This window comes from Brienomyrus brachyistius, chromosome 1 (genome assembly GCF_023856365.1).
Source record: "Brienomyrus brachyistius isolate T26 chromosome 1, BBRACH_0.4, whole genome shotgun sequence".
Taxonomy (NCBI): domain Eukaryota; kingdom Metazoa; phylum Chordata; class Actinopteri; order Osteoglossiformes; family Mormyridae; genus Brienomyrus; species Brienomyrus brachyistius.
The window spans coordinates 5866022-5879896 of NC_064533.1; the positions used below are offsets into that span (position 1 = coordinate 5866022).

The window sequence follows — 13875 nt, forward strand, 5'->3', positions numbered from 1 at the left end:
ATTAACAGACTGGATTTTTAACCAAACAATTTTCAATTAACCTCCAGTTACTCAATCTCAGGTGTGACATACTGGATTGCACCAGTGCTCGAAAAACGGCCAATTGTGTAACGCCACAGATTATTAACGTTAACCACACCATGCAGGACGCACGGGCACCTTCTCATCATCCTCGTCAAATGCGTCGGCTATGTTGCAACTGCGGCATGTAACGCGTGTCCCGCGGAGACCAAACCCAAGGGCTCCGGAACACGGAACCCAAGGGCTCCGGAACACGGAACCCAAGGGCTCCGGAACACGGAACCCGTCTTACTCGTCTTCCCGCGGACTCCGGAGCTCGGCACTAAATGACACTAGCAAGCCAGTCGTCCTCCAGTTTGTTGTGTTCTTTTATTGTTCTCAAGATGGTTACAACACTGGATGGCACAGCGTGTGTCCAGCTGTGGACCCCCTGTTGGTGACACTGTTCTCACATCACAATTCGGGAGGGGGGAGGGGGAACAGTTCTGCCAACTAAAACAATAAAACTCCCCACCGCTGTTTAAAAAAAGCATTAAAATTTACCGAACGAGCGGAAGTGTCCTTTTAATGAAGACCCCAGATCCCCCAGCTGGCTGGGCTGTCTGTCCGGCTGGCGTCCACAGCTCTGTGCTGCCTCCTAGTGGCACGTCCTAGTGGCTGCCTCCTAGTGGCACGTTCGGACAGTCCATGAAAATAAATCATTTATTAAAAAAAAAAAAAAAAAAAATAGTCTTTTTCATTCATAGCCAGGCACATCCTTCAGCAGCGGCCCGCCCAGCCTGTAATGGATCCGAGATCTGATGAAATCCAGCCGAACGAGTTCACTACCACCCCCCCCCCCCCACCCCATAGTTTTATGTGGACAAAGACGTGCCAGGCCGTGGGGGTCAGGGTTGGGGATGCCGTCTCTAAGGGACCTCACACGAGCACGTGGTCTGTCCTGCGTCAGCGGTCCATCGTGTTGGCTCTCCAGCGAGCAGAATCATCTTGGAGTTACACAGTTCCAACGGCGGTCATCCTGTTAACACATCGCTGCCTCTCTGCATCTCAATCGAAAGATTGTCCTAAAGGAGAAACAAAAAGGCCATTAGACTCAGAACCAAATTACAAGTAAGGTACAGATAAATGTATGTGCACGTTTACACCTTTCCTTTATTTTCGCAGACACTTTTATCCAAAGCGATGTATATTTTTTGAAAAGCAGTTTCTGGAGTAATAGCAGGGTCAATCGTCATGCTAAAGGACTCAGAGGCGCAATCTCAGCCCAAAATGTTGCACGATGTTTGCAATAAAATCTTGTGCACTGTTAAAAACCCCAGAACGGTTCAGTTTAAACTGGGCTGGGCTCTTGCTGAACATGGATGATGGACAGACTGTAATCAGGAACATGGATGACTGGCTGCCAACGATCAGAGGTGAGTGTGAGCGAACGGACCTTGCCCTTACCTGGTCTCGTGGCAGCTATCGGAACAGCCTTGTGAACTCTCTGATGGCCCAACACACCTGTTTACACTCTTCAGCACTGCAAGCAGACAGTAAGCATGTAAGAAAAATGAAGGCGGACATCAACAAAGACCCCTTGCTGTCAGGCTCTGAGTAGCAAATTGTCAGTTTTCAACAGCTCCGCCAAGCTGAACGATTTCGTTCCAGCTGCAGGGTACCGTGACTCTCCGGGCCGGCTAGTGCTGTGTTTCTCAATCCATTCTTCAGGGACCTCCATTCTACATTTTTGCTCTCTCCCAGCTCCCAGCCAATCAGGAACACCAAATACCTTGTCCAGATGGTGGGAGGGAGCAAAAATGTGCACTGTCTGGGGGTCTACGAGGACTGGGTTGGAAAACACCGGGCTAGTAAGTTTAACAAAAAAAAAGTAAGGTCATGGAACCGGTGTGTATCTAGGATGAGGTTGGGGGCCCTGACATGCAGTCAGACTGCTGAAGCTGGCCTACTTTCTGGAAGCGGGAGGCCAGGGAGGCAGGAGCTTACAGCACCAGGTCCTGTTCAGACTTGCCCAGGAATCCAGCTAGATCTCCTGCACAGGTTCTCCGGCGTTCCAGTGACCCGCCTGCCCGTCTATGCATGCCCGCACCCCAAATTATAAATAAGTCATTAAACAAATAACCCAAAAATAACCAGAGGGGCTCCTGTGAAAGGCTCCTTCCTCGGGCCGAGGAACTTGGGGCGGCAGCGAGTTTTAATGCACTTCAGCGCTGGATGTGTTTATCAGGACCAGAAAGACGATGGGCTCCCGGGTGCGGAGACGCCTCCCAACCTCAGAGGGCCTCAAAATGGGCATAGAAAATCTCTCACTTCTGCTTCCCATTCTTGGGTTATTCAGTTCTGTACTTACAGACTGTGCTGCGGGCCCCGTGTACCGGTGCAGTGAGTCACGGTACATCACTTGGCATCAGAGAAATGCGCATGATCCACAACGAACAGTCTCCTTAACGGTCAGGTATGACCGTGCCCAGACGTCTCGGGTACAGCCTGTCTCGCACACTCCACGTGACTGAACGTGGCAGACGAAGCCGGGATGAAACCGCAAGACGGACCCTGAGTATCGGTGCTCACCTGGTGACCTGCTTGTGGAAGTCTGTGAGCTGCTTGTTGGTGACAGTCACGGCCCCCCCGGACGTCTCCTTGGGGAGTCCCTTGAGGGCATTCTCCAACCACCGGCAGAACGTCTGGAATCACCAAAGTGACATCATAAAGACTCACTAGACGCTGTCGTTTGTACTCTGTATACCCGCCCTGCCGGATGGCTGACAAATGACGCAGGCGATATTAATTATCTGACAAAAAGGTATCGTAGAAACTGTCGGAACTCTGGTGTCCAAACTGCACACGATGCGCCACCTTGTGGTCCCTGCTGTGTGCAGCAGTTTAGCTATAACCCTCCCAGCAAAACCTTCATTCCGTATCTGGGGTACAGTATCCAATACGTACCCGCAGTCACTGAGCTTTCAGGCAAAATGAGTCGGAATTAAAAAATACAACCGATTGACAGGGTGCTACACAGAGGGCTGCAAGGGAATGGGGGAAAACCGGGAATAGCGTGGATGTCTGTGGGAATGGGGGGAAAACCGGGAATAGCGTGGATGTCTGTGGGAATGGGGGGAAAACCGGGAATAGCGTGGATGTCTGTGGGAATGGGGGGAAAAACGGGAATAGCGTGGATGTCTGTGGGAATGGGGGGAAAAAAAATAACTTTCCCATAGAACAACAGGAATGGAGATGAAGTTTATGGCATTCCCACAAGGACGTTTTGGGGACTGTATTGGTGGACATAGGGACAGATGGATATGGGCACAGATATCGTCACTGCGCCGCTCTCTAGTGCTACATACAAACACAATCCTCATGTTAACAATGGTGTGATGACTCACAGGCCGGTCGAAGAGCATGACCTCCCAGATGACCTCGGCCACATCGGGCAGCGTGTATGGAGGCAGGAAGAAGCAGCACGCGTGGATTATCTGCGTGATGAGCTGCTGGCCGTGCTGCTGCATGGCCTGTGAGATCAGCTGCTTGCGGACCTCGAAGTCGTCTTCATGCTGGGGGACACAGGGGCAGCACGGGTGAATTCCAGGCTTACGGTGCGGATACATGGGGCCACAGCGGCGGGCGCCTGGGGACTCACATCGTTGGTGATGCCTGTGTGGATGAGGTCCCTGATGAACTTCATCACACTGCAGTTCGCGTCCCGGTGGTCCAAGGTGGCGGCTGCAATGGCGCACTGGACCAGGTGCACGACGACCTGGCTGCTCAGGAGGGTGACGGGGCTGCGCTGGACAAACCTGCAGCGGGGGGCGGGACAGGTGAGGGGGTCAGTCTGAGCAGGACCAGCCACACCGCAAGCTGCTTCGAAATTTGATGCGAGAGGGAGCAGTAGTTAATCATAGGACGGAAGATGGGGCTCGGGGCCACAGAGGATGAGATTAAAATGGTGCCGCTTTACAATAAAGCCCCCGTATAAAGCGTTTATGATTGGTTTATAATCTGGTTCATTATTAGGTTGTAACACTGTAAATTATTAATAGAATTTTAAACAAGTTATAACACAGGTTCTCTTTTTATTAATGAGTTACTACCATTTACAAGTGGCAAAGGGAACCTTATTGTAAAGTGGTAGCATTAAAACACAACGTCAGTGACCAGTAGGTTTAACCCACTTCCCATTGGCTCCCAGTGCAGCCACAATGCACTTCTCAATCACCTAGTTATGCGTAAAAGCAGCAGTAGTTGTTTATTGGAGTTGTGTAGAAGAAGCCAGAAAAGGGCCTCTCTGACAAGCCCTGCCCTCAGTACCTGGTGGCCAGTCTGAAGAGGTCATCGACCGTGTCTGGATGGTTCCTCAGGCCATTGGGCTGCTCCAGCAGCTGGAAGGTGGGCATGCAGAGAGCCTGGTGGGGGGGGGAGGGACAGTATTAAAATGGCTGGCAAGGGCAGCAGAATCAATGAGACCGATTTTAGAAAATTCCAAAAGGTGCGAGCCGGGCACCTGCAGCATGTCCAGGAGTCCCTGCCGGCAGCCCTCCTCCATTCCATATTCGTCCACCAGGATGCTGCCCAGGTACAGGAAGCAGGAGTGGGGATATACCCGGTAGACGTTCACCATCTGCGCAGAAGATCGCTCACATAGATTCACTCACGAAAAACATGACGCCTTTCGGGTCAGCCGAAAGAGACGCGGGCGTTTGGATGCACCTGTGTGACCAGCGGCTGCAGCAGGGAGGCGGAGCCTTTCCCCACACAGCGCACTGCGAAGCGAAGACAGCGACAGCAGCGCTCCACGATGCGGTTGTCGCCTTGGTGCTTGTTCAGTGTCTCCGACAGCACAGGCCAGATCTAGGAGCCAGGGGGAGATTACAATCAGCGCCTGCTCCGCCAGCCATCCCAATCAGCGCCTGCTCCGCCAGCCATCCCAATCAGCGCCTGCTCCGCCAGCCATCCCGTCACACACGGGGCAGAACCCACTTACATCATGGATGACCTTCTGGCACGGATGCATTTGCCCATTTTCCACTATTGGGTTTGTGTGCCTGGAACGCAGAACAGAGCTGCTCAACGGACCTCTCTCAACAGCCGACGAATCTACCGTGTTAACAGCACCACCTACTGGATGCAATGGAAATCTTACCTGAAGATGACCGCTAACCTGTCCAGCCAAACCGTGGGGTCGGCGGACTTGGAATTGCTGTGGTCCTGAGATAGCAGCTGCAGGGGTGAACATGAAATGTCAGCATGCAAACTTCAGCTGTGAAATATAGAGCGGAAGGTTCAAACAGCGAGGGGCACCCACCTTTTTAAGGGCAATGACCTGCACAGCGCATAGATCACTCAGACATTCGGCTATTTTCTCAAGTGGGAGACGTGCCAGAACTAAAGCAGTACCTGCAAAATGTAATCATTTATTACACACTCAATTTACATTTGCAACAGAGCCGTACAAACACCTGAGGCTGATAAACCCAGTGATCCCAGACTACCGAGGTGGTACAGAGCTCACAGACATCAGTGATGCCCCTTACAACTAACCGTCACACTTGTTGCTTTTTAAAATATTATTTATTCAAATTCTACAGTCCATTTTATTCCTATGTGTAATGTTTGCACTAAAAAACATTCTACTTGAACTTATACTTCATTTTGTTATGCATGTGCTCAATGACATTAGTTGAAGAGTGAGCATGATCCATGTTTGAACTAGGAGCCCTTACGATTTTTATGGGAGAGGAATGCGTGTGTGTATGAACAACTTCATATCCCACGGGAGGTTCTCCGGACCCCTTTGAAGAGGGTACCTTTGAGGAGGCCAACTGCAGCTTCTGTAGATAGGGCGAAGGAGTCGAGGGAGCGCGCGATCTCCAGCAAGCCCTGGAAGTGCTGGGCCATGTGGTCCCGGCACACGGAGCAGATGCTGAGGATGGCCTTGGCTGCCATTGAAGCCAGGGGCTTCTCCCCCAAACCTTTCATGAGGTAATTCAGCACCGGGTCTGTGAGGAGAACGTCGCTTCCGTCAAAGGCGGGCAGATGCGTGATCGCATTGAGAGGTAATCAGGGGCATCACCGGAGACAAGGCAAAAATGTTTCCGTTGGACCAAAAGTCAACGGGAGAAGGTTGGCAAGACAGCCAACAAGCCTGAGGTCCGGATTCCCCGACTGCATAGTTTTATTAAGCTAATCACGTACCTAAGAAGCGGGGGTTGTGGTTCACCGCCTCACTCATCTCCCCCACCAGCTCGATGCTGGTGTAGCGGACGGCGATGTGGACCGTCTGGGGGAGCAGGACCACCTGCTCCAACACTTCAGTCAAGGTTGGGTTGTTCTCACTGGATGGTGTAGAAGACATTCATACGATCGCGCAAAAACCGACGTAGAAAACATGGTTGGTGGAGATTAGCATGAAGCTGACAGAAAAGCAGACATCAAAGGATCTAATGAGAAGGATAACCACTTCAAGACTGCAAGAAGGGGACTAAATGTGTATCACTAAGCATGGCACCTCAACTGAATTACTCCACCAAACTACCCATCAGTATCACCTGAAAATCAGTAAACGTTTGTGCTAGCTAATGGATTAACATTGTTTTCCTATAATGGCAGAAGTATTTCTCTGGAATAACTTCATTCCAGCCCCAAAAACTTCCATGGGCGTTCGGCTCAGACACCAGGCTACACCAAGTAGACCTTATCCAACTCACGGATCGACACTCTTGGCGATGGCAGCCATGATGAAGAGCACGGCCTCAGTCACCTCCCAAGGCGGACTGCCCTCCTTCAGCGTGGAGTACAGCTGCAGAGTCAGGCGATTCAAAGTCTTAGCTATCGTGCATTTTAATCATGCAGCCCTGCCAAAACTTTTGTCATGAGCAGGGAGATGTTTTGGGGGGGGGGACTGCAAGGGATATTTCACCAACGCACATCCGGTACTTATGAAAAACAGCCAGCGATGCAAACTGCGGAAATGAGGAAGTTGCACAGAAGTGACACTTGTTCATTACAAGGGGAATGCTTGTTCACACTCGCACTTTGCGTTTGGTATTTGCATAAAAAGGCCACAACTCATTTCCAAAGCAGCAGAGCCTCGGTCATCTTCCTCCTCACCTGTGAGAAGCATTCCATCGATCCCACTAAGAAAATGACGTCCTTCACCAGATCTGAGACTCTCATCCGGAATTCTCCAAAGTCATCTGTGTCCTCAGGTATTCCTTCCTTCACGTGAATAAGGGGGTGAGAAAAGATTCAATTTACTTTTAGTATGATGTATATAAAACATGCGAAAATAAGTGTTTTAATGAAGGATCAGAACACAGTTGTGCACCTATACAATATGTCGCTATGTATATATAATGCATATGTGGTCACATGACCGCTCACATGGTCAGCATCCAGCTGGCAATGGCGAGCCAGCCCATGCAGCAGCCTCTGGATGTAGGGCCGGAAGATTCCGTGCAGCACAGCGTCGTTGGTCTTGTACAGGCGCTCCCCCAGCCGGTACCAGAAGTTGAAGGAGATCTCAGCGACCTAACAGTGAAGGCGCCACGATGAGGTGAGGACACGGCAGCTCCGCGTTGCATGAGCAGAAGTTGTGCTCTTGCATGCTTGTGGTTGGGTGCATGCCTCACCTCATACTGCGGGTGCCCCGCACAGATCAGCAGCAGCTCCAGCGTCCGAAGATCCCCCATACCCTGGCCGGGACTTTGCACAATTGTCTCCAGGAGGGTCTCGCACAGCTCCGTGAAGATGCGGCAGTAGTTCAGCACCCTGCCACATGGGGGCGCACATGATCACACACGTTGGTCCTCTGGAGCTGACTTGCTGGTCCAGCTAAGCCTCAACCTCCCTGCACGCCTCTCTCCTTCACCAAAACTGATCCCAAATCAGACTTGTCCCCACAGAGAACTATATTAGCAAAGAGCAGAATATTTAGGAGCACCATCCGTTTGCTGCCTTACGAATACAGCAGGTATTGGAAAAATCCCACCACCAACCGGGCAGCAGAATTCCATTTGGTTATTTTTTTTAACAGAAGAGAGCCACAAAAAAAATACAGAAAAGAAAATGAGGGGGGGGGTAACGGAACAGCCGAACCCAGACTTACTTGTCCAGGTCCTCGCGGGCTACAGCCATGTGATAGGCCGTCTCTAGGAGGAGGACACCCCGAAACAGCTGCAGCGCCAACGCCATGTTGTTGTCCACATTCTCGATGGCGTACAGCGCCGAGCACACGCAATCCGAGGCCGCCTCGTGCAGGTTGGTGGGGGTCTCGTCCCTCTGCTGCAGGAGAAAGAGCGAAGTGAGGATAACGTGTGTCCAAGAGTGACACACACGCTTGGCCGCTAAGGTTACACGGCCTGCACACCATTTCACGGGAGGAGTGCACAGGCGACCCCACACGTGTGGAGATCAAACACCCGCAAGATTCTAGAAGATACTAGGCAGAGGGAGGACCCACCAGCACTTGGAAAAGGAGAATAAGCAGCTGGCTGTTGGCCATGAAGGTGGTGTCCAGGACCCCGAGGTTGAACCAGCTGCCCAAGCACCGGAAAACCTTGATGAGCATCTTCTCATTACTACCAGTCTTCTCCACGCATGACGCCTGGGAAGGAGGTGAAGAGAGGGGTCAGGACAACACCCACACATTCAGATGCCGTCTGTTTTAATCGCCTTACCTTTCCCAGGATGAGTAGACCTTGTTCAAACGCAAAAGCCTGATTAAGCAAAGACATGAGTTTGTACATAAAAACTATACGTGCATCAGTTGTAAATTTCTTGGCCGATTCCGATTTTATTGCAAGTGCGACCGGGCGATACCAATTTTTGCCAATTACGATTTTCTTTCTACAAACTATAATTGACAGCATATAAACAAAATTCAACTTTCCTTCAACGTAGAATTTTATTTTAATAATCGTTGAACTTAATTTCCTCCAAACTGCACAAGTTATGGGATCCAGTCCAGGTGCAAAATTTAAATAAAACAAATGTCAGTTACTTATGTCATTTTCTAGTATGTTTAAATTCATCCAATAACACGACATTGACCTTTTTCTCTTCGTTTTCCCTCATCATAAAATTTAAAAAATGTCCAAAGGCTACAAAGTGTACTCTACTCCTACAAATAATAATAGGTGCAGGGTAATATTATTAATACAAACATCAAATGTTATGCATATACAATTCTTACATTGCTAGTAAGGTAGATTAAGACCCGGATTTTTCAAACCTTCATACTGTATAAACGTTACAGCACAGGCGGCTTTCACTAAAACATTTTTACTCTGTCATAGGAAAAAAAAACTTAGCTTAGCTAATTTTAATGGTTATTCCTTTTTCACGGTTATCTAGTATATGTTTAATAATCAGATTAAAGTTTACTTCCAGTGTTTCACCACGTTTTCATGGTGGTTCCCCCACAGTATACTTTGGCTTTACATGTATTACAGATTGCAAACTGGTGTTGGCTACACTTTTTGTGAAGAACTTCTATGCTAACGACGTGTTAGTGTGCAGCTGTGAGCGTGCACCACTGTGCATATGATGTGCAACGAATGTGTAAAATGGACCGGTTTGATATCGGAAATACATGAAACTGCTCGGCCGTTCTCCGGTCCAGGCTGATCATGCTGAAAATCGGCCAATTCTAATCCCTTGTTGATCGATCTGTTCATATCTAATAAAAACCCATTTTAATGTCCATAACGTACATATATACGAAATTTGAAAGTGGTACACTTATGGCTAAATTGAAACATTGGCAAACAGCTCTACCAGCAGGGCAACGACGGTGCCAGAGTAGTAGGCCAGGTCCTCGATGATCTCCGTACGGCGGTTGGCCCCGATTCGGAGGGAGCGGCTATGGACCTCCTCAGGCAGCACGGTCAGAATCTCCATCAGGAAGGTCATGGAGGAGACATCGCCGCTGTACCTGAGTGCAGGCAGGATGACACTGAATTCAACAGGCCTCCTCCATGTATGACCGGTGAGGCCACGTCACCCATGGCTATTATCACCCATTATGCTTATGGTGCAATTAAGTCCGTCAAAACTCCACACCACATTAATATTATGTGAATTACAATTGGTTACTTATTCTTTGTTTATATATGGTTGTTCTTTGTACTGGGTGTGGCCAAACAAATCAGCATTCAGATGCATTTGTGGTATGCGGTCAATAAAACATTCTAAAATCCTAGGTTCTTAGATGCATTAAAAATATTGCAAAATATATTAGGGAATATGCTTGGCTTGACCAAGTTAGACCGGCAGAGGAGCAAACTTACTTTTCGATGAGTGTGTGAACGCAGCCCTTCCAGGATGCCATCTGGAGAGCCAAATCCGCGATGGCGAGAGCGAGCTGAGGGGAAGGACAAGCACATCAGCCCAAAATCTGCAGCCACCCCCCCCCCAACCACAACCCTCAGTTATCAGTGAGCCAAGACCATAGGTTCACAAGAGCATACATTCAAATGGGAGGGAGTCACAGAGAAACTTATCACTGTCACCAGTGGTTTGTTGACTTTTAAAACCACATTGCAGAGATGTGATAAAGGCGACAGGCAGGATAAAAAGGTCAAAATTATCAAAGGGACCAGTAAACCAGCAACTGGGTCTACAAACAGTTCAGATCAGGTCATGAGAATGACAATGGGTACTGCTGACCCAATCAGTTTGTAGAAGAAGCAGATCCTCCCTGGGGTTAAAGACAATGCGACAGAAGGCAGGCGATGGAGTTCATGTCAGTCATCAACAATGACCAGTTTAATCACAACACAGCCAATAAATCTCCACTGGCATCATTACTTGCTTCTACGATGGTAAACCACCACTCTATGGCCCACTGGTGGGTCCAGTGAGCTTGAAGCGGTACCTGGGTGATGATGATCGGGGAGAGGTCCTTGAGGTTCTCGATGTGAGAGAGCAGCGAGTCACGCAGCGCGATGTGGGTGTCGGCCGGAAGCTCATAGAACGAGGTCTGGATTTTCATCTTCATCGTCTGCGCTGCAAAGTAGCATGACTCCACATCTTGCTTCAGCTGGAGGAGTTGGTCCGAAATCTCCCAAGCATACATCTGCAGACACCGGGGAGGATGAAAGGTACTGAAGGATACTGTCATCGTGTCAAGAATTAGCAACAAGACTAAGAGGCATCGTCAAGTCTAAATGGAGAACTAGGAGCCTGTGAAGTTAACAACTTCACAGCAGAAAGGGAAACTTAAGCTTCCAGATGTAACTTAATCAAGTCAGACTGAAGCTTATCAATCCAAACAGTTTAAAAGAAATACTGAAAAGTGATCTGAACAAATTCCCATCAATAAAGCTACAAAACTATGTTACACACAAATTAGAAATACTCCAAGACGAAGAGCAATATTAATAATAGTACTCCTGGTTTGTACTATAACTAGCATGTCTAGAACCTTCTTCATGTAGAGCCACTAGTATGTTCTGGATCATCATCTAGTGATGTGACTCCGCCACACTTCATCTTAACCTCACATGCAGAAGAGCTGTAGTGTTCTCTGGTACAAAACGAAGCAAGTCTTCCAAAGGGAGACCCCGCTAACCCAATGACACTGAAATTACTACCTGCTACAGCTAACGTCCCGACACTGGCAAAGAATTATACTAACCATGCAAGTCTATTAAGAAAAGACATGAACCAGTATCATAATCATCACCAAGCATCACTATGGCACGCATTGAGAAACAGAGCTTGATTTTCATCACATATACATCAGCCAAAATGCTGCACTGTTCCACAGCCCAGAACATGACACTGACGATTTCTGACCTACTATGATATGTATCCTGTATCCTCCCATCCTTTCTTTATAACAGTAGCTATCAACTCGGATTTTAGGTTAGGCAAAGGAGGCCAGCAGACCCCTCCTATCATCACAGGATTCTTTGGAACTTCCTGGAAGATTTCATGTCTTGCACATAGAGATTCTGGCAAGAGACCTACTCTTTGGAAGGTACACCACTGCCTCAAGACTTTTTCAATTGAAGGGTGGCTTTGACCGTAGTTCAATAACGACCTAAAGTTTCTGAATGACTGACAAGCATCAAAAACTGCCTACAAGAAGTACTTGTGCCAGACGGTCCCTATTTAAAGCTATACCCGTAAAAGGAAGATCTCACAGAAAAAGATTTTTTGCAATAAACAAACACACTTAAAAAAAAAAATCAAAAACATAAATCACACAAATATTTTTGCCAATTCAAAGTATAGCAAACCAAAACATCACTTTCACATAGAGTGGAACAAGCATGACAGACAAGTCATATCACTCACATCCTTGTCATGTTCAGCCCAAATATTATCAACTGCTCCTAATCTTGTATAAAAGGCTTATTAAGTACACAGAGGGAATCACTCGGTTTACTTCTGCAAAGGACTTTTCACCCTTTCTAACAGCTTAAGAGTTCACAGTGCGGTAATGGCCATTTCATAAAAATGAAAGAGCAGCTGACTTAAAACTTGTTATGGCCGTTTCCTCAAGTCTTTCGGCCACCACGGTGCAAATAAAAAAGTCCGGCCTTTCATTCTCTATCAAAACTTGTTAGGTGCAAAATGACAAAATCACCAGAAGAACGGTGAAAATTTTAATCCCTCGCATTCAGCAGCAGGCAGGAGGTTTTCAGTGGTCGGTCTGCCTGCTAATAATAACTATTCGAAGAGTTCGCTTTTCCTGTGAGGTACAGCCTCATGCATGTGGAAACCGGAACGATACATAAAAATTAATAGTCACAGCAACAGCTACCCTACAAGGAAACGGATTTTCTTTCAAAAAGAATCAAAGTAAAAAAAACATCACCAACACGTATATTCTCCTTAAAAAAATAGAACTCCAGTTATACTCCCCAAACTATTATAGAATTACCAGACTGACCAGCTTAGCCGTCAACACAGGTTAGCACTTTTTAGCAGCTATCTGGGCTTGAATGTAAATAACTGTAGCACAAACACACGAAAACACTTTTATTATTGCCGATATTAATACTGGATACATTTCAGAGAGGAGCTAGCAATCTCGCTAATTCAATCCTTGCTTTCCAGCATCGCTTCCTGTTCAAATAAATCCCCAAAGGACTCTCCGGCGTGCCATAATGTGCTTATAAAGCATTTAAAATCTAATATATCTTCATGACTTAATTTCAAATTGCCCAAACACATCAGCCGCAGATGGCTGCCTGCGTATTCATTTCAGAGACGGAAAGGCTTAGTTAGTTGAGCTAAATGAGGCGCTCAGTCTCAGCCGCATTTTGAGGCTAGCTACTTGTCGGCCTCTTTACAGCCTCGGACTTTCCTGAGCGATTCTTACCGACTTCTGCAGCTCCCCGAGCCACACTGACGCCCTCTCTTTGCCGGCGGGATCCGGATCGTGATACAGAGCCTGCACTGCATGGTAAACTAATGCAAGGGACGGCTTTTCCCCCTCCATGGCTCCGTACTACGAGGCTAGGCAAAAAAGTGTAATGCAAATATATTGTTAATTTAAAATATACGCCTTTTAATATCTACTTAGCTCTCGTGCGAACTGGTCTAACCGCCATCTCAGTCACACACACACACAGCATCCCCGCGTGTGCTCGGTAAACGCCCCCGTCTAGAAATGAACCAGTGGGAACTAAAATGAGCGTTTCGCTGGCCGGGGGGTGACCATTTGAGGTTACACAAAATACGCGCGCTTCCCTTTCTTCTTCTTCGCTGGAATTTTATGGCGGGTCGTGAGCTATATCAATGGTACATGGCATTCACAGCGCCATCGGAATAGATTTTTTGGAATTGTTTCTTCATGAGCGTCATAAAAAAAATCCTCAACCGTGGGTCAATACCTTAACAAAT

General features: G+C 47.9%; 1 protein-coding gene across 1 annotated transcript; it reads right to left on the minus strand.

The window, feature by feature from the left end:
* Window positions 1–371: 371 nt before the first annotated feature.
* tnpo3 (transportin 3) lies at window positions 372–13636 on the minus strand. The gene is made up of 23 exons (XM_048983370.1): window positions 13352–13636; window positions 10895–11095; window positions 10308–10381; window positions 9796–9952; window positions 8480–8623; window positions 8126–8301; window positions 7650–7788; window positions 7402–7548; window positions 7129–7236; window positions 6726–6817; window positions 6214–6353; window positions 5826–6017; window positions 5324–5415; window positions 5162–5238; window positions 5003–5063; window positions 4729–4869; window positions 4523–4639; window positions 4330–4424; window positions 3662–3818; window positions 3408–3575; window positions 2593–2705; window positions 1468–1543; window positions 372–1085 (listed from the first exon to the last, which is right to left on the minus strand). Exons 1-22 carry the CDS (start codon window positions 13469–13471, stop codon window positions 1483–1485), a joined length of 2772 nt encoding a protein of 923 aa, XP_048839327.1. The 5' UTR covers window positions 13472–13636; the 3' UTR covers window positions 372–1085; window positions 1468–1482.
* Window positions 13637–13875: the final 239 nt, after the last annotated feature.

What these genes read in the sequence shown, in the direction of transcription:
- tnpo3 (XM_048983370.1), bottom strand. Translation starts at nt 13,471, where the DNA reads ATGGAGGGGGAAAAGCCGTCCCTTGCATTAGTTTACCATGCAGTGCAG. An exon ending in ACACAGGCATCACCAACGAT is followed by an intron (nt 3,576 to 3,661) that starts GTGAGTCCCCAG and finishes TGTGTCCCCCAG; the next exon opens with CATGAAGACGACTTCGAGGT. An exon ending in TTCCACAAGCAGGTCACCAG is followed by an intron (nt 1,544 to 2,592) that starts GTGAGCACCGAT and finishes GTCTGCTTGCAG; the next exon opens with TGCTGAAGAGTGTAAACAGG.